At 48.8% G+C, this 23,346-nt stretch overlaps 1 protein-coding gene across 1 annotated transcript in view; it reads left to right on the forward strand.

Annotated features, from left to right (window-relative positions):
* Window positions 1-23,307, forward strand: part of LOC143368515 (mediator of RNA polymerase II transcription subunit 20-like) — a 101,466-nt gene extending 78,159 nt beyond the window's left edge. Inside the window, exons 3-5 of the mRNA XM_076811314.1 lie at window positions 17,844-18,100; window positions 22,545-22,655; window positions 22,729-23,307. Coding sequence (XP_076667429.1) covers window positions 17,844-18,100; window positions 22,545-22,655; window positions 22,729-22,821 — 461 coding nt within the window. The 3' untranslated portion in view covers window positions 22,822-23,307. The remainder of the gene's footprint in view (window positions 1-17,843; window positions 18,101-22,544; window positions 22,656-22,728) is intronic.
* Window positions 23,308-23,346: the final 39 nt, after the last annotated feature.

Here is a 23,346-nt window from a genome sequence, read left to right on the forward strand (position 1 = left end):
GTGTCCGCGGCAGTGTGCGTCGCTGAGCAGAAAAAACGACTTTAAAGCCCGCGTTTCAGGAGCAAGGGGACACAACGCGGGGATGCATATTCACGTCTATTTTTGAAATACAAATCGCGGAGCCGCGGTGAATAAGCCGCTCTTGAAAGCGCAACCCGCTAGGCGCGCATTTCAAGAAGCTGCTTGAAATACGGGAGGACACTGTCGAACGGTTTCGCTTTGGCGGCTGTTGCTGGAAACGGTAACCAGGAGCACCGGGTCCCTGGCGAATGTTTAATTACGAAAGGCGCGGTGCCCGGCCGCTCCAAGGGCCCCTGGTGATCGGTTCTTCGGCGCGGCTGATCGTGCACAAATAGAGGCAACGGTCGTTAAAAGGGACTCCAGCTTTGCATATGAAAGGACGTACCTACTTGGATCCGCTCCTCCTCGTAAGCGTTTTTAGCGGATCTTCCTTTAAATGCGAGAAAAAAAATGTCACCATTTACTGGTGAGAAAACTGTGCTATAATTGGACGAGCAATCGTGGGTTATATATCCTCAATGAAAAGCGGAGTGGAGCTGCTTTTGCGACGTTTATTGGAACTTTGCGGGGGAATCACGAGAAATAGACATTTCTTTGGTTTGTGTAAACCTTGAGACGTACGAGGGATGGAATTTGTTGTAACCTCGCGGCTTCCCAACAGAAACTTCCTGCGACACGTTCGAAGCGGAAATCGCGGCCCTCGAGGGCGATTCTCCGCGTGTCCTCGCGAGCTTATCACAGAGGCGAGGAGTAACAGCCCGGCAGCGTGCGCGAATAAATAGCTAGCACGCGAGGCGTCACTTTTATGGCCCGGTGCTTTTAGTCCCGCCTGTAAAAACGTCGCAGTCCATTAGTACTCGTAGCGATACGAGCATCACCGTGCCCGGCTGTGCGCGCAAAAATTCGCCGGACGGTTAACAACGTTTACTCGTCGGGGCCTTTCGACGAAGAAACTTGGGCTATGTACCGGGTGTTGGGAGCCATGTTCGTGGAGCTTTAACGGGGATAGACGTCCCTGTAAAGTGTATTGTGGTCAAAAGAACGACTCTATGAACAGAGTCTGTTCAGAGGAGCTAAGTTTATAGCCTACTCGATTGCCAGGTTTTTCCCTACAGGCAGCGTTTGTCATCTGGCGGACACACGGATTGCCAGTCCTCGACCATAAACTCGGTTTGTCAAAAATACTATTGTAAGCCTACTGAGTGCCGCTATTAGCGCAGCGAATTTGAAGCGTTCCAAGGGATTTGGATGGCAACCAGATGCGCGTTTTATTACCGCATCGCGGTCACTACGTGACTACGACAAGGCCCAAAGTCCACGTCACCTATACCTGCATTTTTCATCGGCTCCCAACACGCGGGAGGGACGTAGAGTTTCTCGTGCTATTCTCACCACGAGGTCAGAACTCAAACACTTTCAATTAGAGCAACATCACTGCAGAACTCAATCAACACCTAAGTAGTAATTGGGACATTCCATGCGAACTCGGACAGATTTCGGAGTAAGTTTTCGTAGATTGCTGAAATTTGAATATGTTGTAGTCTTTAGTGACATTTAAACGTACCTCAAAGGATTTTTCGAAATTTTGAAAAATGTCGATTTTACAGAAATATCACCAAAGACTACAACATATTCAAATTTCAACAATCTACGAAAACTTACTCCGAAATCTGTCCGAGCTCGCATGGAATGTCCCAATTGTACGCTTCGAATAGAATCCATTGTACATCTGTACCTATCGTGAAATATATCTCTCACGCGTCAATTATTGAAAAACAAGTGAGCTGTTGTGATTTTAGCCTGTCACAAGAATGCGGCAATGTAAGACCAGTCGCCGATCAGGCACGATTTAATCTTCCACGCCGCAACAGAATCTTCTTCGCCATGGAGGAAGATACCTTCCCGAATTGCCTAATGCAAAATCCAATACCTAGGTACGTCAGAACTGAAAGCCCACGCTCCTCGTGCATTGAAATTCCTGGGTTCTATCCATCCAGAGGAATTTGAAGGAGGGTTGACCCGTTTCGCGTTGCCTATTTTCACGCGCGATGCGATCGTTTCACACACCGAAGGTCAGCGTGCGGCTCGGTGTATCGGAACGGGGAGAGGCGTTTCACGGTGGTGTAGCCCGGACGATCAAGGGGGAAACTCGACGGAAAGTTGAGCAAAAGCAAAAGGGACCGGGGGCGAGCTGCAGATAGCGGGGCAGCACACACGCCGGTGCTCCTATTGTTCTTCGCTCCTGAGAGCCCGAAGTGCTGCCAATATCGGAACGTTCCGGCGCGCGATATCGGGTCACGAAGTCCAGGGCCCTGTTTCTGGCAGCCGGTGATAACTCAGCGGACGCACCGACACTGCCATCAATTCGATTGAATTTACCGTAATTACCCGTCGGATTAACCGGCGTTTCCGAAACGCAACCTTTCCAACGACGCGCCGCTGCGGAATGGTCCCATAAAGAAACCGTTCTCCGCTCGATATCGCGCGACGAATAAAGTTTAACAAGCGGAAGGGATTCCCGCAGGGCCGTTTTGCAACTGTTATTCCCGCCTCGTTGCTCCGTCTATCGCGGGCTAAGGTTTCGGTAAACTCTGCACGCGGGGCCAGCTGACTGGGACTGATTGAAAAATGATCAAAGCGCGGCATATCTTTTAAATCGCATAAGTGGATGTTTATACCGGATAAAATGTATATTTCACTTCATAACTCTGCGTTTATAGAATCAACTTCTCCCCAGAACCAGGGAAAGTTGCATAATGACGGGTCGAATGGCCTTCGTAACTGCAATTGCATCGATCAGCCATCAATTACACGAGGCACGTGACCCTGTCAGGAGCAACGCGTGTTTTCCGCGATGTCGACATGGAAGTTCCCCCGGCAGTTTGCCGATAATTTAAAAAAATCCACGGGGATTCGTCGCTTCGGGTCCATCCTTCTATTCGATCACCGAAACATTGATTCTTATTCCTTATCGTCCCACTGTCCCCGTCTCGTTACCGAAACGAATCGCGCGACGCATCGGGAGAGTAATTCCTTCCGATGGGTAATTAGGGAAGGCAGAGGGCCGAGGTGTACGTAAAAAGGGGGACGAACATAATTTGTCCCGGCTCGTTTGTGGGATTTGTGGCCCGGCCTCGGCGGGACGCAAATAAAAAGAGGTTTCCCCTCCCGAGCCGTCTTTACGCTGGCTGGCAACCTTCACAAAGTGTCCCTGTCACTCGTACAGGAATAAGTTATGAAACGCTGGCCGGATAAAAAGTTCTGATCCCCCTTTTCCCGCAACGAGAACCTTAAGCCTCACCCACGTCGCTCTCGCTCGAGGGATCAAGGGCCCACCGCGATCACCGGACTAAGTAGACGCGAGCTGCTCACCTGAATCGAATAACGCCGCCTATCGAATCTGCATCGAGGACGACGCGCTCGGAATAGCTCCGAGTCGCAGCGAATAAAAGAAAGTGGGCGTCGAAGAAGGGACACGTTTAACGCGATCACTGTCACGTCTTATTTCGACGATTACGAATGATATTAGTAACGAGCAGTTGCCGGCTAAGTCGAGTTCTCTTTGAGAGCTGCTGCGGCGTTTTTGCTCGTACGTTACGCCTATCGTGTTATTAGGCTCTCGCATTGCGGTATTGTATTACGGGGACCTGCATAAAACGGTCAGCAGACGTTAATTAACAGACGTAAATGTTTGCGGGGAATCGCGAATCGTCATTGACTCTTTGCCTCTGTCCGTCGAGCGACGCGAAATTTGTAATTAAAGGCTATTGAAGGCAAAAGTGAGCGCCCCGACGCCCAGGAAACGGCTTAATGAACCTATAATGCAGCGGTTTACTCGTCGCCATGGAAAAATGCTGCTACGCGCGTCTGTGAAATTGCTTCCTAATCGAGGCTAATTGACCCGCGGCACGCCTCTCCCATGGACGGTATCTTTTTCTCTCTTACCACCGATTAAACAACGCGCCGGGTAGGCTGCAATTATATTCTAGGATGTCCCGTCGATTTACCTCTGTGTCGTTTATTCGGTGAGCCTACCTTTTCACTTTTTCACGCGTGTCTTGTGTATCTGGCAGGCCTGAAAGTTAATTCATAAATCGTAGCTTTACTTGTTACTTATTTTCTATAATTTAAAAACGCTCCGGTATATCGCGTACGGTAACAAGAAATACTCTAACCGCCACGTGGAGATCTTGACCCGCCTTAAACAGCAACCGATCAAAGTTTCGGTCCACCGGGAACGGAGCTTCTTATCGTTGGAGCAACATTTCATCCCCGCGCCGTGTAAATCCCCGCTGCCTTTACGATCAGACCTCCATCAGCGCGGGACGAATCGACACGGTGCCCGCAAATCGAGAATTTATCGAGCTGCCACGAACGCGTCCGGTTCTTCGACCCGGCTCGCATAGATCGACGTGCGCGAGCTGCAATCTAACGTGTACGCGCGCGAATTATTGCGCATTATCGTCCTCCCGCCTGCACGAACTCTCGCCCGGCCCTTTTAAAGGGAATAGTTCCGAAAGAGCGCCCCCCGCGACACGTCTCTGCGTCTGAAAGACCTCGTTCCGCCTCCGCGTGCACCCGGTGGCGTTTAAAACGGATTAAAATATCGATCGACTGGAATCGAAGATGAAAGGCGGCGATTAAAGGACGATTTCTTCGGGCTGGCTGAATTTCACGGTTAATCGAATTTGTACACAACGTAGCGAATTCTCGCCACTGTTGCACGGCTGTGCACCCTGCGCGCGGCTAATCCGTAAATGTCTCCGTTCTAAATGGATCCTGTCTTGCGCGTGAATTGCCGTAACTCATCGCGAGTCGCGCGCTGAACGTGTCAGCGCCTAGATTAAGCCGCGCATTAAATCAGTTGTATCTGCGCCGGTGATTAATTTAAATTATTGTTGGCGCCCGGGAATTCCTGCGCCCGCGGGGCTAGGGGTTCGCTAATTAAACGCGCCTCGCCGGAAAAAACGGGTGCAAAGGGTTTGAGGAGCTCTGCCGAGATGGAGGCCGATTGAATGGAATCGGTCTGGAGATCATTCGGATTCTGCGACGATAAATTTCTTCGTAACCCGATGGAGGATTTTGGATTTCTTAATTTGCTTTCGCGCGCTCGATTTATCAACCCCTCTCGAGAGCAGGAAAGCGCCAACCTGGAGCTGTTTTGCTCAACCGCGTTGCCGTCGATCCAGCCTTTTGATTAATAGCACATTTGCTGCCGCGCGTAATTGTTAAACAATTTAACTGTCACTGGCAGGCTGTAGCTTCGTGTCGATAATTGCAGCAGAGGCGGGGTCGAAGATGCAGCAGGAGGGTCGCGAACTGCAGTCAATTATACACAATCAACTGAAATTAGTTCGCAGCCTGTTTCGCGTAAATTCACTTCAGAACGAAAGTTCCGAGGAAGTTGGTGGATCACGGGGGATAGTCGTCGGGCCTTGACAATTTACGTCTTGCTCCCGGAGGCCGAGTTAATCGAAATAACCGAGTTCAGCCGAGATAGCGTGCTCGAAGAATTCCCAAGTACCCTGCAACTTTCCACTTCGAAAGAGGAGACTATACAAGGATCCCTCTCTAAAGATTGATTCAAGTATCGACGACGTCTGATCGAAATTAGCCGAGTACACCTCGACGCAATTATCCAGAAAAGAATGCGATCGAAAATCCACGCAAGCGACCGCCTAGAACCGACCACCGAATGGAACAAAGATCTGTGCCGGCGCTATTGATAACACTAGAGCACATCCGCTGTTTGCGCAGATTAAATTTATCGATCGATCGTGCAGCGTGAAACGAAAGCCTCTGCACAGCGTGGAAGATGGCTACGTGCTATCGCCGCGGTTCTCATAGCCTCATCAACGTTCCAAGTTTGAGCGAATCGATAACCCTCCCATACGCCATTAAATCGTACGATAAACCTAGTTGCATCCCCACTGAACGGGCCATCAAATCCTGCATCTCGTATTAAAAGTCTCGCTCGAGACATTCCAGCGTCCGACACTGTTCAATTCCATTCATCCCTCTCATTTTATGCGTGCTGAGGAAGACGCGACAATCACAGACTCAACGCGTACGCGTAATTAAAAAGACAGTGTCCGCCTTTCGACGTTTAGAGCTGCTTGAACTTTAAACATAGCTCGAGATCAGCCTCGTTCGCGATTCCACGTAACACGAACAGGTGCTTGCCTCGCCAACAGCCCCGGTCGCCTCTGCTGGCCTTCCCGTTTGCAGGCCAGTCGAGAAGAAGGTCGAAGCTCGCGAGAATTCCGTCGACGAATCGTGCAATCCGGCCGCATCGACTCGTCAACGTATCCGCAGTGCCGATTAATCACCTCGCCCCGGTTTCGAGAAGACTCGCCACCCCCTATCAGCATCAGAGTTCACTCAGAAGGTGACGCGCAACCATTCCATTCCACTTTCAACCTCCGCAGGGCCAACCTGCCAATCTATTCGCGCCACCATCGATTCTCTAGCACTTGTTCCTTTCTAGCGCGCTCTTTTCACTCAGCTGCAAATTCTGTCCCCCGAGGATTTTATCGAGAGGCTTTATTGTCGGGCGGAATACTATTGTTCTGAATATTTCTGGCGGAGATAACGGAAGAGCAGGCGTATTTTCGGAACGTTGTTTATTATACGTTTGCTGTCGGCGCTGACGCGAACCTTCCTCAAGTTCTGGAGTTACGAACTTCAGCCTCCCCGAGGGGCTGACCTACTGAAACGATGCATGTTCGACACGCGTTTTTCACCCGGGATGCACTCTGCAGCAATAATCGTCCGCTTGGAACTTGTACGTTGTCGCTGTCTGTTTGCGTGCCGAGCTGTTTGACGGTTAAGCGATTCTTTCTCGAAAGTAGCTATCGCTCTCGGTAACTGCCAGCTCCTCGGCAGTCGTGGATATTAGATTTTCGGAGAAGTCTTAACAGAGCTGAAGGAATTTCGTTTGTTGCTCTAGCCGAGTGTACTCGACGGAGGAATATTGCCACGGCTAGAGATATTCGAGCACCGAATGCATCTGTCTGCTGCAGGAAGAATCCTTCTGATATGTTGACTCAAAACGTAGCTGACATCCGTTTAAATACCCCTACATAAAAATCCACTCCAAGCCTGCTCGATCCTCCAAAATCAGCTAAACCGACGATTGTACTTTTTACCTGCCTGCGTTACTTCTTCATCTACAGCGCCCGCCGAAGTCTTGGAAAGGAAAGGGGTATCCTCAAAAATATACGGCACGTTTCAGGGTGAAAGGCTAGAAACTAGCTTGCAGGTACCATGAACGATCGGTACGTCGGTCTAAAGCACTCGCAAACATCCTCCTCACCCCCCGCGGCTCTTCCACCCTCAGAAATTAGCTCGCAAGAACTCTCGAGACTAGTCGATGATTAGACGCCGATATCCAGGTCACTCGAGAGCATCGTCATCCGCGTATTCCTTCGTCGGAGGTTAGCCTGCAAGGGCCATCAGCATTAATTGCACAACTGAGCATCGACCCGGTTCACTCGGGAGTCACGCGTGCCTTTCATGCTTCCGGACGCGATCTTGGAGCACGCAGAGCAGCCCTTTCACGATGCATTACCTCGCGGGAGACTGCCACATTGGCGTTGCCAATTATCCTCCGACCTTCGATCGATTGTTCGACGTAGCCATTTCCTGGATACGTATCACAGTGCCCCTGGACCAGCCTCCTGTTTCCACCAGGGCTCTCCGGGAGTTGAAACCCTGTCCCATAGCCCCGACCCCCTCCCAGCCACGGAATCTTGAACTCTAAAACCGCAGCTGCGTCCCGCGACTCGATAAACCGCTGCGTGATTTTATCGGACTCGACGGTGGATGAAAGTTGAAGGCGTCTTCATAGCAAACCACTCGAACTCGAAGCCGACAGGGAGAAAGGAACCTGGTGCTCATCGATTTTTTCCGACAGGCTGGCTAAAAGGTAGAGCTGCCGACTGCAGCGGTTATTCGTCGACGACGGAAGCTTGGCTAGATTAAATCATCCCTTGGTTGTTCGGCTTGGGAAAGCAGAGGGAATACAGAAGCTTCGTTAAATTATTATTGTCTCGGCTAACGCAGGAATGTCTCTGCTCGCGCGGAAATTGATTCGCTGGTCGAAAACATGCCCGGCTCGGCGGCGGCACTCGAAACGCAGCTCGATCGGAACGGGAACGAGTATATAACGCGATCGTGCACCAGTTCCTCTTTAACGCAGTCAATCCTTCACCACCCCCGAAAGCACAGGCCCCGGCCACGATGGAAATAACTCGGCCGTGTTGCTTCTTATTTATTTCGATCGAGACGCTCGAGCGGCTACCCTCGCCGCGGAACACAGCCCCGAGGAACTTGAATCCCGGCGTCCCCTAGATCACTCGTCTCTTCCAGTTGCCTCTGACACCGTTAGATCTAACGCAGATTTGCTCTTCTTAACTCGCGAGTTCCACGAACCCCGAACGCCCAACGCGGAACGTAACGTTCGAACTCTATCCGGCACACGTATCACACGGCTCTCGAATCATATAAAACAAGACTCCGCTGTGGATCCCGTCCTCCTCCCTTCGCCCCTTTTCCGCTTGCCCGACTGGCCTGCTTCCAGGCTCGACCCGTTCAGGTTGCACACTCCTCGAGCGATCGCTCGGGTCGAGCTTGCCTGGAGGACTCGTTAGTGGGCAGAAACGCGTAACTGGATCGTTGGAGAGGAAGCAGAGGCTCACAGAGGAGAAACACGCGAAATCCTGCTCCCCGTTCCCGTGTTTTCGCGTCGGTCTAGCCCGCGACGAGCGGGACATACACCCGGCGCTGAATCGCGGCCAACTGAGAGGGAGAAAACAGCCCCCTGGATACTACCAGTCGGTTGGCTGTGGCATCGCGCACGGGAACCCCCTGCGCAACGCTTGCCCCATCCTACGATTGCTCTGTCGGCGGTAGTGCGACGAGGAACGGCGCCGTTCCCGACCGTCGAAACGACGAATTTCGCGTCTTCCACCGTCCCTTCTCGACCTGCTCGCGATTAGCTACACGTGTACAAACCGTCACGCGGGGACTTCACACCCGCAGCACGGGGAATCGCGGTTCTAGCGTCGGTTTAGGAGCACTCCGTGGATCTCCTTTAAGAAAAATTCGAGCTTCAGCTCGTTGGGGTTGTTACAGAGTCGGGAAATATGTCATTCCCCTTTTCTGTGCACAGTGTATATCCTAAGGATGTTCGTGTCACTTTGGGGTTGATTTAAGTCTCTCTGCGCCTTGCATTCTGCTTCCTTTCGAGCTTCCTTCTCTTACGCCTGACTATTTTTACTCTGCTACTACTGACACTTGTTTCGCACGTTCCTGTTCCTCGCGAACCACTGAACCTCGATCGATCAACATCGTCTGCGCTGCCTTTTGCTGATACACGCTTATCTCTCTCCGCTAATATCTAGCGCAACGAGTAACCTTTCTATCATTCTTCTCTCGCGGTACAGCCTAAAGTTCCGACCCTCTCCTCGCGCCCTTGCAAATACGACCAGCTAAGGAACGATGAAAAATGCTGGGAAAGGAAGAAAGTTTCGCAAGCTGGTAACCTTCTCCAAAGGGAGCTTATCAATAAAGGAACAAAGAGTCCTGCGAACGCGTCGCCCCTGGGAAACAGCGTAATCCCGTCGCTGCCGTCTGGCGCAAAGTTTCCTCCGGACGGCAATAAAATTACCCCAGTGGAACTGGTACAATGGACTGAACGCAGTAATTAGCAAAATGAAGCTCCTCGAACTCCTCTGTGCCGCGCTAATGAACCCGATTGGATTTCGGCCGGTTCAAAGGGACCCAGAAACTGCCTCGATATCCTTGCGATTCAATGAGGCTTCGTTGCCACTGAATTCGTGCCACGGTTGTCGAAGGAACGGCAGCCCTTGTAGCTCCCTTTCCCTTGGACCGCGCCAGCTCCTTGCACCGCGCTGCACAGACGTTGCACGCCTGGATTCTGATCGCGCGAGAGGCATGGACGCAACGGAGACGGAAGCGAAGCTGCGGGGGTGCGGATGAACGGCGGAGTGGACGGTCGTGGCTTCTCGCAGGGTCAATCGGTTTTAATTACGCGCACTTGTAACTTGGCGTGGATTAGACGACGTTCACGAGCAGGCTGGAAGATTGGATTGACGTGCTCCGGAGGCTCCGAGTTGCCATGAATCCGCTGCAGCGACAGTAGCATCCAGCTAATTTGTCCAATCTACGATTTGATCATGGGATTGGCTTTGATTGGGTATCTTTAACGTAATGACATCTCCGCGAGCTTTTTCGGGGGTTAACGGCAGATTCGTCGGGCTAACGCGAGGATACATCTACCTATACCTAGAACGTAATCGAAAGAAAATGAGATACCAATGGTAGGGCTCCGGGGAGATACAATAGCGGCACGTTCTGTCGAGCGAAATCACGAGCGGCCACAAGTAGGTACAAAACCATGGCGAATTAAAGAGCGTAATAAAAAGCTATCCCGAGAACGGAACACCGGGCGCGCCCAGAAAATGAATCTACGTATCGGTCGCGACCTGAATGGGGGATAAATTGCTTGACAATGAAGTCCCGTACCCCAGGCTCCCCCGATGAGATTTCTCGTTGCGACCCCGTGCCGCGGAGGCTTACCAGATACAATGGAACCGTGGCACGGCCCGTTTGCGTCACGAGCTCGCCCGTCGAGGGGTAGGGAGCAGGGAAGAAAGGGTGCGCACAGTCGACTCTGGGCCGCGTCTGTTATTGTCGACGGGACAGGAGACAGGACGATCTTCCACGGAACGAATTCCGCCAGCCAGCACGCCCCAGAACGAATGGGTAGGGCCTCGCGTCTGTCTGGACGATGCACTCATCCCGATTAATCTTTACCATCGACTCCAATTTGTCACGATTTTCAGAGGTGCCCGTAGCACGCTCCGAACGCCAGGAATGACTCCGCGGCGGAGATCGGACCGATAGCTGCTTGATCATTGTAATTTTATCTCCTCCCCACGGCGGAGTATCGATCGGGGTGCTCGTTGACGGTAGGGATCGCGTTAAACACCGACGCGTGAAGCGTTCGTATCGTTCTCTGATTTATAGTAAAGTTGTCGACGTGCTTGTGAAATTAAAAGGCACGGCGCGACGGACGCGAGCCCTTTATCGATCGCCGTTTAACTTCGCCGACATCGCCTCGACTTCCTCCTTAATCCCTAACGTTATTATCAAAGTCAATAGTTGAGGAGCTGTTGGAGCAGATACCCTTATGTCGCGCGACCGAAGGGAACGAGATGAGCAGCGAGGGCAGAGGGATGAAAGGGAAAGTTGAGCGGAGATGGGGGGGTCACTTTTCTCTTCCTCCGTTGCCTCTGCCGTTCGACATGATTTGCGATCGCTTTATTAAAAGTTCCAGCTGCCGCCGCGCCCGCCGGCCCATCGGCGATGCGCCCGGTGAAAGTTTATAAACTCGATATTTACTTCTTGCCAAGGGGGTAAAAAAAGGAGTCCTACCCGTGGACCAGCGGTTTGCATTCGCGTCACGAGCACGTTGATACAAATGCGCGGGTGGGATTGCATAATTTGGCAAACTGTGCGCCGTGGGGGGCCCTGAAGCCTGCCAAAACGAAAATCTGAAGCTGTCTTTGGAACTCTCAGTGTTACGTAACGGCGGGTGGAAAGTTGTGCGTTGAAAACTGCGGAGGATAATAATATTTGTGTGGAAAGAATTGTAGTTATTAGTTCAACATGTTCGATTCTAGTTTCATAGAGCTCTGCGCTGCGAAATAGACAAGTATAAATAGTTTGCTTTCTCAATGCCAATATCCTACTTTTCGAGCTATAAACGTCTTCGCCCACTGCGAAAAGCACCGTCTCGTGTATTTTTAACGACACCCTCTCCGGGTCGTTACTCTCGTTTTAAAAGTCGACACTGTTCCGGAACGTATTTCAGCCGGCAGTGTTTTTCTTTTTTCTTTTTTTTTTTTGATAACTTCATCGTGCATTCTTCGGCGAGGTGGACCGCGCGCAAACAGACGCCGCGACGGAGCCCGTGCCGCGTTAACGTTTACAGGGTTCGAGGGGTTCGGAAGCTTGTTGAGAGCACGCGGAACGAGAAACGCCGGAGCATCAATTCACGTCTCCGTTTCACCCAGCCCCGACTCTTCGACAACATAAATTCGCGATCCCCGTCTGCGAAGTTAATGGAGCATCGATACTCGAAACGTTTCAAGATTAACGATCGGGCTCTTCTGTCGCGTTCCTTCCTGATTCGTCACTTTTTATTAGTGCCTCCGAGTTCTCCGCGTTGTCTATGCACGCGGGCGCTCAAATTACATTCGTGCTTACGCTTCGGCGTAACAGTCATCCAATCGGCTAGAAGTTTCTCCAAAAGTCTACCCATCCATATCGCGGCGTTGTTTGGAGCATGAGCGATGCCAAAATTTGAGTAAAATCAGAATCAGATGTGTTGGAAATTACTCCACAGAGCTAGAGAATTAATGTCACACTATAAACACAACTATGGTTTATTATATGAACAATGCACAGTGTATCCACGTAGTAGTGTTATTTTATAAAGTATAAAGGTATACAAGAAATAATTACGTTTCGGCCAAGACCCTTTGCCCTCCCCCTTTTTCCTAGTTTGGGGAAACGCAGCCCCTTAAGGGGAGGTTCTGGTCTAGAGCCCAAAAAAATAGGTGATATTTAGGAATTAATTAAAGGAAAACTACTATATATAATTTAATGGGACTTGTTGCATTGTATTAAGGATGTCTTAAATTATAGAAATATATTTTTTGTTTTATAATTAATCATTGCAGACAGCCTTGGGGAGTCGTTAAAGTCAAGGCGTTAAAAAATTGATCCAAATCGGTGGAACCTCTATCTCCAAAAGTTATTATCCGATTCGACTGAAACCTTGTTTATTTTGAAGATTATTCTTTTAGCTAGGGGGGAAACTAAAAAAATACAAAAATTACATTTTTTTAGAAAATAACGACACTTCAAGTACTTTTCGTTACACTTTCCCTGTATTTTTCGTCCTTTCATCGCCTTTGAAAATTATAAATTTTCAACTTTTTGAATTTCTTTAGTCCCCCTCCCCAACCCAAAAGAAGAATCTTCAAAATAAAAAAAGTTTCAGTCGAATCGGATAATAACTTTTGCCGCTACTCAAATGCCTATAACTTGGAGAATTTTACGAATTTCAACAAATCCTTTTAAACACGTATTCCTAAAAGATTGAACATTCGAAAAATGAATTAAATAAAAATCGACATTCAGACCAGAACCTCCCCTTAAGACTGAAAACCCTTACGGTGAGAACCGTTGAACTCCAACAAGGTGGCGATATTCCATCACCAAGAGCTCGAACTAGATCGCCGCGATCCCAGGGCACGCAAGTGCGTCCAACGGGACAATAAATTATTTAGATCGATGTTGCAACGCGCGTGTTAATTCGTTCGAGCGCGAATGCCGTCCCGAGAACGCGGCTGATTTATCGGCCAAATAATTCGCCCCTTCATATAGTAACGCTTCATTAATAATTTCTCGCGCGCTGCAAAACGGTGCCGGCGCGGCACGGCGTCGTGCTGGCTCGCGGGCGCGCGTTCCCAGCCGCCCGCCCGAAATTGGATCAGCGCGGCAGATAGCTCGGACAAAGACAGGTGCAATCTCGACGGCGCGATCGCTCAATGAGAGTAATTAATGCCCGCGGCGTGGACTTGCATCGTAATGCTAAAACCCGGCGAGTGGAAAGGAAGATGACTTGCGAACGCGTGAGAAAAACATGGAAGGGTAAAGACAGAGGGGATGGACGAGAAGACTGCGTGTTCGGAGGGTGGAGGCGAAGCAAAGTCGCTGGAAGATGAAGGAAGTACATAAATCAATACGAACGTTGCGAATCAAAAGGGGTTGGATTCTGAGTAAACTCTGAAGAACAATCGCGAATCATCCCTCGTTGGACGACGCTAAAGCACCCTCGTGTAGCAGGAAGAAGAAGCTGTAGTAGAGGAAAGATAAGGGTGAAGAAAATGGCGCATAGGTATTCAGAGATCAAAGGACAACACACGCGATAACCGGGACGGGGATGATCCAGGGATGAAGCTCGCAGACGGAGATGGAAAGCACAGCTGCGACTAGCTTTATTCAGTTTTTTTACGAGGCCCGTTCCATGGCTGTCGGACGTGCGTAGCTCGATAACGAGCTGCAATTGCAAGCTGCAGGCCGGGCAAGCATGTGCGCCGATCGAACAACGGATACCAACGATTACGGCTGCCTTCTAATAGCCGGTGGTCACTGGTAGCGCACCTTTAACCTTCGCTGCGGCAACTCTTAACCTCCGTCGCAGCTATTCACCACTTAGCTTCGCGAGCAAACAGATCACTTGCTTACTTCGTCTCAGAATCACCTTTTCGAGGACTCCCCTTACTCTCGCGTTCCTTCCAGGAACCTCGGTACCTACAGGTGTACTCCCAGCAGCAGCTTAGTTCCGCTCCTCCGCAAATTTTGCTGCCCTGGGTGGAGATTTAGGGCGATCGTGGTGGGGTGCTTTCAACGCGGCTACAATATTAATCTAACGGATATTTATTTCGGGGTCATTACACCGATAAGATGTGTTATTGCTCGGTGATCCTTGCGCGGTGGAGGAGGGCGGAGGAGCACATTTGCGGCTCCTGCGGCGCCTGTGCATCCGTGTAGCGGGTGCATACGTGCGATGCAGACGATGCGGAATGCGGCATGCGGCGCGTCACAGGGCCGTATGCGATCGCTGGTGCGAATTACCCCAGAAACCAGCCAGAGGAGAGGAAAGGGCGCTTCTAATCAGCCTGTTCGTTAGTCCGAACCGTGGACCGTGTAGCCTCGTTGTTTTCGGCAAATTACAGGGGAAAATAGGTCGCAGTCGGATGCACGCGTGCAGCTGTACGTCGCATCGACGGCTGCTCGCTTTTCACTCCCCAAAATCCTTCTACCCCCGCGGTTTTTTGTAAACGCGTTGCTTGAGCCTGGACCGCGGTAAGTCCGGGTAATTCCGCTGGATTGGCGGCGCGTTTGAAAAGACGCTCGGCAGTCTCGGAACAGGTGGGCGAGGCGCAGAACGAATCGTCTCTAGGACGTTAGAGGCGCGGCGATAAATAAGGGTTTAAGTGGTGTACAATTAAAGCGCATAAAACTGTCCGCGGCTCCCTGCGATATGCAATTAAGAGTTTTGTCATTTGACGCCGCGCGGAGGGTGCGTTATAATTTGCCCCATAAATAATTCATACGGCGGAGGTTGCGCTCTGCAATACCCTGCTATTATGTGGACGAACCAGGTGAGGGGGTTGCCGGATGAATTATGAATATTCAGTGCAGTTCGCACATCGTATGTTTCCGGGCCGTCCGGTATCGCGCAACGCGGAACGCAACGTGCTCCGCGGAACACCGTCGAAAAGCGGATGTTCCTTCTGATACGCAAAAATATTCTGGCCAGCTCTGCGCTGTCAGTGCCGCGGGAATGTGCGCAGTCACCAAATATGAATGGATATTGTATTTGAAGTTGGGGATCGTTCGCTAGTTACAATATCCGATGGTAAACGCGTGTAAACACTCGGGGATTGTCGAAGCTGATTCAGCTGCTTGCACAGTGAACGAATTGAAACGTAGAAACGATGGAAATTAACGTGTGAGGGGCCGTCTTTACATTACGTAAAGGTAATTTTGACGATTTCTTACCACCTTCCTTAGGTAATATTTTTTAAAATTGCCTCTCTTTAATTATTAAAATTCTTTTAAAGATTTATGTAATTCATTTAACTTGGCTGCGGGTTGTGCAGTGAAACGTCGGTTTTGAAGCTGCTCATAGTAAAAATTAGGTTAAAAAGATATTACGTAAGACGTTATCTGACTCTGTCTCCCTCCTTTCTAAGAGAACGTAAGAAATTCGCGACCCTCTCTCGCCCCCAGAAAAGCCTTACGTAATTTAAGGACTAGTTACCTAATGCTTAAGGGGACTAGGCAGTCAGACCGCTCGAAATTCAGGTATTTTTTGCGAATTAATTACAAGGAGATGAATACAAATTGTGACTAGTACTTTTGGGTAATGTTTGTTAATACTATAAACAGTAAAAAAAAAGTATTTGAATAATATATACATATGTATGACAGCGCTACAGTTGCCTGATATATAGATGCTTTTTCTGGAGCCGCTGTAATTTTGCAGTGATTCTGGCCGTAAGAAATTGAATTGAACCCTGAACCTATTGAAAAAGAAACAAAATCAAAATTATAAAAGTGGCGGTTGTAATACGGCAAATTTTAAAGAAACTTGATTTTTCGCCAGGGAGAAGAGCTATTTTATTTTTATTTTTTGTCAAAGCAGAAGTTTTCACAGACTTACGCGTAGGTTCAGGTCGTAACTAGACATGTTTCACATAAGGTGAATGTCCCAATTTCTGCTCATTTAAGAGGTTACTCGTCATAAAGAAGGTGTAAAAAATTTGTTTGTGATCAAAATTTGCAGAGTAATTGATTAATTCCAAAAGTATTTAAGAAATATATTTCAAGGTGTTTAACTATTAGTAATTTGTAATTAAATATATAATCCTCTAAATGTCCAACACTCGCGTAAATGTTTAAATAATTTAGAATTATTTTGTTGCAACTATAGTACAAACGTAACGCATATAATAATAAGAAAAATACGAAATGATCAGAAATGGGGACATTCACCTTATACGAATTTTTTTTTCAAATCGATTTTTACCTCCGTTTTTTCGCAATCACTGCAAAACGAAGAGGAAATATGATTCCGAGAAAAACGCGTTTAAAGTTTCGAAATAGAAATTAGTCTACCTGCGTGCGCGCAGAAACGGTTTATGACGCGCTCGACCTTTTCGGCTGTAAAATCCTTAATTTTGCGAACTTTAACATAAACCAAACGGCATTTTACTCGGGGAAGGGTGGTACTTTCGAAAAATACAATAAAAAATCGAGTTTCTGACTGCCTAGTCCCCTTAACCCCCGCTCCCGAGGCCAATCGCATCCTGCATTTAACATCTCATCTCTCGCCGAAACTGTCTCGTTTTTTTCGTTAAATTTCTGACGCGTTCGAGGGCACTCGATCCCCCCACAGTGACATTAATTACGCTCGTTCGACGGTCCAGTTCAAATAGAAATCGCATCGTTCGCAATATCGCGCGCTCGCTGCATTAAAACGAAAACGCGGAGTGCAGGGGATTATCGTTGGTGCGCGATTTATGCCCTCGAATTTCATCCCTCTTTTTACTCCCCGCGTGCCCGGGCTTGAATATGGGGCGGCTCTAATTTGCGCCGTCGCTGGATGATACCCGGTTTCAACTGAAAACTTCTCACCGGAGATCACTCGCCGAAAGCAGCCGCGAGAATTGTTATCGCGTGGCAGAGGAGAGGAAAGCCGAAGGGAGCAGAGACGTCGAGTAACCGAGGATATTAAGTAGTTACTGATAACTGGCTGTCCAGAGAACCCGGAATTCACCGAGGACTCGGCTCCCTGCAGGGCAATCCGGATTGTTCTCGCTGCTGGGGATTCAACGCGCAAGTTGACAGCGCACGACCCGGGGACAGAAGTTCCAGCGAACTTCAAGTTGCGTCCAAGTTTAGCTCGGTCCTGTTACATGCACGTGCATGCGCCGGTGTAAACAGGAGCAACTTGGAGCATACTAAGCAGACGCGCGTACGTCATCCAGCGCGACTGTGCATCTCTGTTGTATAATACTTCCCCTCGGAGCAGAAAGTTCCCTCTTTTTATGAATTCACAACGATCGTCGTTCCCCGCCGCGACGGCAAATAAAACAAGCCACAATAAAGCACGAAGAAGTCCTCGCGGTGCTAATGGGAGAACACGATCGTTTCAGGTGTACAAAGGACCCTCCACGTCCTCCACAACTCCGAGCAGCCAGCCTCCGTGTTCGCCATCCTGGAGTCGGGCAACAAAGTGGTGCCCCTGATAGCCGACGGCCTGTTCGACCTCTTGATGTACAAGATATCCAGCATCTACACGAACAAGTCGCAGAAGATGGAGTCGAAGGGGCCGCGGTTCGAGATCGGCGACTTCTGCGTGAAGCTGGGCAGCGTCACTATCAATCAGAACTTCAAGGGGGTCCTGGTCGAGGTAAGGGGAAGCTAGCCGCGGAATAAAACTATTCGGCGCGAGATCCGACTGAGGCGCGGGCATCTGTTCCGTTTTGAATCGCGAGTCAGTCGCCTCGGAGGTCTGCAAGTTTTCTCAAACGCCCAGCAACTTCTCCCCCGGGGCCAGATAGTCGATCGGATTAATAATTTGCGGCAGATTTCCGGCTCGGCGATTCTCGCGAAACTCCTTGCCGGGTCTCGAGGAAAGGGTGCCTAATTAACAGGCGATTGTACTTCGGAGCTGGGAAAATATGCCGCGCCGCTTCCGGAAGCCTCGCCGATCACGTGACGGGCCGTGCGATATCGATTGACAGTTCGGTTTACCGTGGGATTACGCGATACACGCGGGATCGCTTGTGTTGGTTCTGTGGATACGTCCAGGGACGGACGTGTTCCTCCTCGTCCGCTCGAGGAGGGTGTGCTCCTCAGACGCGTCGAAGGATTGAGAACCACGACCCAGCGCGCCGCAAGCAACTGTCACGATCATTTAAATTCGCGTTTAATCGACACGACAAATGGTGATGGGGTTTTAATAGCTCCGCGTAATTAGAGCCACCTTGAAACGCGCTTCGATTACCGTTCATTCGTTCCTGCATGCATTTCGTCCTTTCCCACGCGACGATTTCGTCCACACGCAAGTGTCCACCGCAAATGCGCCTGTGTGCGCTTCGAACTCCTCTATGAGCACGCGAGGTGCACGGAATAACTCACTCGACGCTGCGGTACAGCTATTTGTACCGCATAAAGTCCTTCCTTTCGTTCCTTAATAATAACTGTTCGCGCAGCCTGATCTGAATTTAATCGCCCAGGTGGGCATTCCAACTTTGGAAAAGGGAAGCAGAGAAGTTCATATCGTCGATGATAAGTGCAAAACCGCGTATGAGCAGTTTGTAAATACCGCGCATCTGCAAAAGTGACAAAATTGAGATTTCGTCCCCACGGTTTGCCAAGCGCTGTTTCGCTTTTTTTTTTAAAGTCACGCCACGTGAAATAGCCAGTAGGAAGCCGCCCTTTTACCAACGGAACCAGCAGGTTCAAGGGTACCGTGAATCTGTCTCTCTTAGCAAGTTGGCGACAAAACCGCGCATTTACAGGGAAACCAGGTGAAGTGACGGCACGTTTGGTGCGTGAAAGTGACTTTACGCAGAAATTAAGCATTTTTACGACGAATTGATGTTACTATTTATTGCAACAAGTGCTAAAACTGTCCCAACAAAAGTTCAGTCAAAGAAAACCCCCTTGAAATGGCTGAAATACTAAGTTTTTTTCTTCCTCCTGTAAAATCGGTAAAATGCAGAACCGCGGTATTTACAAACTGCTCAAACGCGGTTTTGCACTATCATCGACGATGTCTGGGACGACAAGTACTCGCGACTCTACCCAAATTCGAAACTGTAGATCCCGTCTGTAGATTCCTCTTTCCAGGGCCCGATCTAGGGGGCGCAAGCCAGAGCCGCACAATAGTGATCCACTAGGGAGTGATCGGTATTACCGCAGCCATTTTCGGGCAAAACCAGAAATAACATAACATTTATCTAGCTCTAGAAAGAACAGAAATCAGTATTTCTCTCTCTCCCTTTCTTTCTGTCAGTATTTCTGTCTCTTTCTATCAGTATTCCTGCCTCTTTCTTTTTTTACAGTTTCTTTCTTTGTCTACTTCCGCTTTTGCTCCAAATCGCGGCAACCAATCAGCGTTGTTCCGAGCACCGCCTAGAGGATCACTACCGCACAGTGGATAGAGAGGGAAAATTAAAATCAATATAAAAAAAAAGTAAAACTTTCCGCAAAAGCAGTAGAAACGTAATACTGTCCAAACTTGTATTTTAAAATAATTATTTAGAATCGAATACAAAAAGGGCGGCAAAAATAATTATTTCCCAGAGCGGCGGAAGAGCCAGACCGGGCCATGCCTCTTCCCCTGTCCCAACATCGCGACGCGGCTGACCCGCGTAGGAAAGAACTACTTTAGATACCGGTGGCAGTAGCGCGGAGCACGAAATGTTGCTCGGCTAGCCGCTACTGCCGCGACAATGCTGCAACTTCCGGTTCTACAACCTCGAAACTGTCGGCGCGGAGGAATGTGCCCGGGCGACGCGGCTTCTAAACGATCCACCGGCCATTCGTATCGGTAACGGCGCTGTTTGTACCCTCCCACGACGTTCGAATACGTTACGATAAACCCCCGGCACCGCCATTAATTTCACGTGTAGGAGAAATACTACGACAACGGGCCACCGCCTTCCACTAACTCACGGTCTGCGGGCGCTTCTTTCCCCGTGGATGGAAAAGTGTCGTCGAGAGGCATTCTCCCCCGCGGGACCAGGCGCAAGTAATTTTCCAGCTATGAGGCTTCCAAAGGAACGCCCCGACCGGCCTGGGCCACGGCGTTCCAGATTAAGGGGACTAGGCAGTCGGAAACTCGATTTTTTTTTTGTTACATTTCTCGAAAGTACCACCCTTCCCGAGTAAAATGCGTCAAAATTCGCAAAATTAAAGATGCTACAGCCGAAAAGGCCGAGCGCGTCGTCAAACCGTTTCTGCGCGCCGCACGCAGGTAGACTAATTCCTCTTTCGAAACTTTAAACGCGTTTTTCTCGGAATCATATTTTCTCTTCGTTTTGCAGTGATCCCGAAAAAACGGAGGTAGAAGTCGATTTGAAAAAAATTCAGCATATGTGAAACATGTCTAGCTACGACCTGAACCTAAGCATAAGTCTGTGGAAACTCCTATTTTGACAAAAAAAAATAAAATGGCTCTTCTCCCTGGCGAAAAATCAAGTTTCTTTAAAATTTGCCGCTTTACAACCGCTATACTTATAATTTTGATTTATATTCTTGTTTAATAGGTTCAGGGCGGAATAGGGGCCAGGGCAAAGTATCAAATTCAGAGGATATTTCACAATTCAATTTCTTACGGCCAGAATCACTGCAAAATTACAGCGGCTCCAGAAAAAGCATCTGTATATCAGGCAACTGTAGCGCTGTCATACATATGTATATATTATTCAAATAATTTTTTTTTACTGTTTATAGTATGAACAAACATTACCCAAAAGTACTAGCCAAAATTTGTATTCATCTCGGTGCAGTTAATTCCACAAAAAATACTTGATTTTCGAGCGATCCGACTGCCTAGTCCCCTTAACGCCAGGCGTGTATGTAATTTTAAAAGGGTACTAAACCAGCGAGACGCCGGGCAACAGATCGGACGTCATTTGTCTTCGTTCGAGGATTTCGGTGAAGCTTCAGCTCTCCTCTCGGTTATGTAAAGAGTTGCAGGCAAGAACAGTGATTCGGATCCAGCCGATAGCTGGGCCTTTTTCACGCCGAGCTGGCAACGGCGATCTTAATCAGACGTCGCGATGGAAAGAGGAACGGGCAGCGAAAGGAGCCAGTTCGATCGATTCTTCTTTCCGGTGGAGCCCCTTGGAACCGAGCCCCCGGACTCGTTATTCTAATCTGCTACCCTAGAAATTCGCAATGCACAGATAGAATAGGTAAATTAAAACAACGGCGTCCGCGGACTTTTTTGCAGGCGAGGCCAACTTTGAGAAACGGTCAAGTTGACAGGCGACAACTGGTCGCTTGTTTGAACCTACTTTGTAGCGCGGAATTAATTGAAAATTTAAAAATATTCACTTTTTTAGAATAAACTTAATAGAGATTAGTTTTCAAAAATACACGAATTTTCTCGAGCCAGGGGGGTTACACTGCGTTCCACATTAGAGCGTACTCGTTTCGCGCAGGGATACACTGTTGATTGGTAGTAAACCGGCAGGGAAAGTGCTACGACCAATCGCGAAAGTGCTACGACCAATCGCGTGTGTCAGATCCGTGGGAGCTGCGCAGATCGGCCGCAAATCGGTGGGGGCGTTGGTACGTTCTTATGTGGAACGCAGTGTAGGTATTTCCTCCCTTTCCGCCCGCTGCGGACGCCCACGGATTAAAATGGATAGAATTTTAATAGTGTCGTTTGGTAGGTCTATATCCAGTTTATTCTTTCCCAAAGCAAAACACAAAATGCACCGCTCAAGGGTATGTACCGAAACACGTATTCCCATTTTTTTCTCTCGTTCCATTCTGACCGACCAATGGCCCGGCAAAACTGCCAATCCCCCCCCCCCCCCCCAGCACTGCATGATCTTTCTTTGGGCGTTTTCATATCCCTGGAGGAAATAAAGGGGAGGAAAGTTTAATGAGGGAACGTTTTGCAGCCTATCGTTTTGCATCGCGTCGTTCCTATTTCCGGTTTTAAATTGCCCCGCCGCTTCCAGCTCTTCGGATCGCCACAATGGAGTATCGTTACACACGATTTGGAAAAACACTCGTCGAACGTGAAGGGGCATACTCTGCTCGTTGAGAGCGGGTTAATATTCGCACGATTGTGCCCGGGTGTTAAATTGCCGTGGTTTTTACTGGCGCAGGTGGAGTACAGGCCCTGCGTCGTTCCGGGAAGTGCATGGGAACTGATGCGCGAATTTTTGCAAGGATTTCTGGGACCCACCGTGTCCAATCATGCCCCCCAATATTTGCAGGTAACCATTTTCTGGGCATCGAGGTTCCGATACGTGGACGAATTATAATAAGTAGTGTTTATCGCATTTGTAGAACCGGATTAACGATATTTATCAACCCCTGGACACTATACAACAGTATCTGGAACATTTCAGCCAGTACAGAAAGGCCACGGGTGTGATTTAAGGGGTAAATTTGTGAGAATTAAATTTATGTCTGAAATTATTTACAGTATGTTAATTTTAACAGTGTACGTGTAAATTTTTCAACTACAGTAACATGAATGTCCCGTTCGGTTGATAAGTTACTCTTTGATGGTATTCGGTGCGACATTTAGTGAAAATTATACGGCACCTTTTTGGTACTTGTGTTATTGTAGATGTCTGTTTTATCGACTGATGTAGTCGGTGAAGTAAATACCTATAATTTTTATCGTAAACTTCGACATTATCATTCATTCTGGGTGCTTATTCTTTTTTATTTTAATAAAAGGACAAATAATATATTTATCTCATCGATTTGCTTCGTTTTTCAATCATTTGTTTAACGAGAACTAAATATAACTTGTTGTTCTGCTTTCCATAAATTCACACGTTTGTGCCTGCCGTACTTCGCACGTATTTGCGTCACACTCGTTAATATTTATAAACGAATGAAGCGGCAGTTTTACAATTACGCTAGTGCCAATGCTTTTACTTAACATCCTATCAA

This window comes from Andrena cerasifolii, chromosome 4, assembly GCF_050908995.1.
Source record: "Andrena cerasifolii isolate SP2316 chromosome 4, iyAndCera1_principal, whole genome shotgun sequence".
Lineage (NCBI taxonomy): Eukaryota > Metazoa > Arthropoda > Insecta > Hymenoptera > Andrenidae > Andrena > Andrena cerasifolii.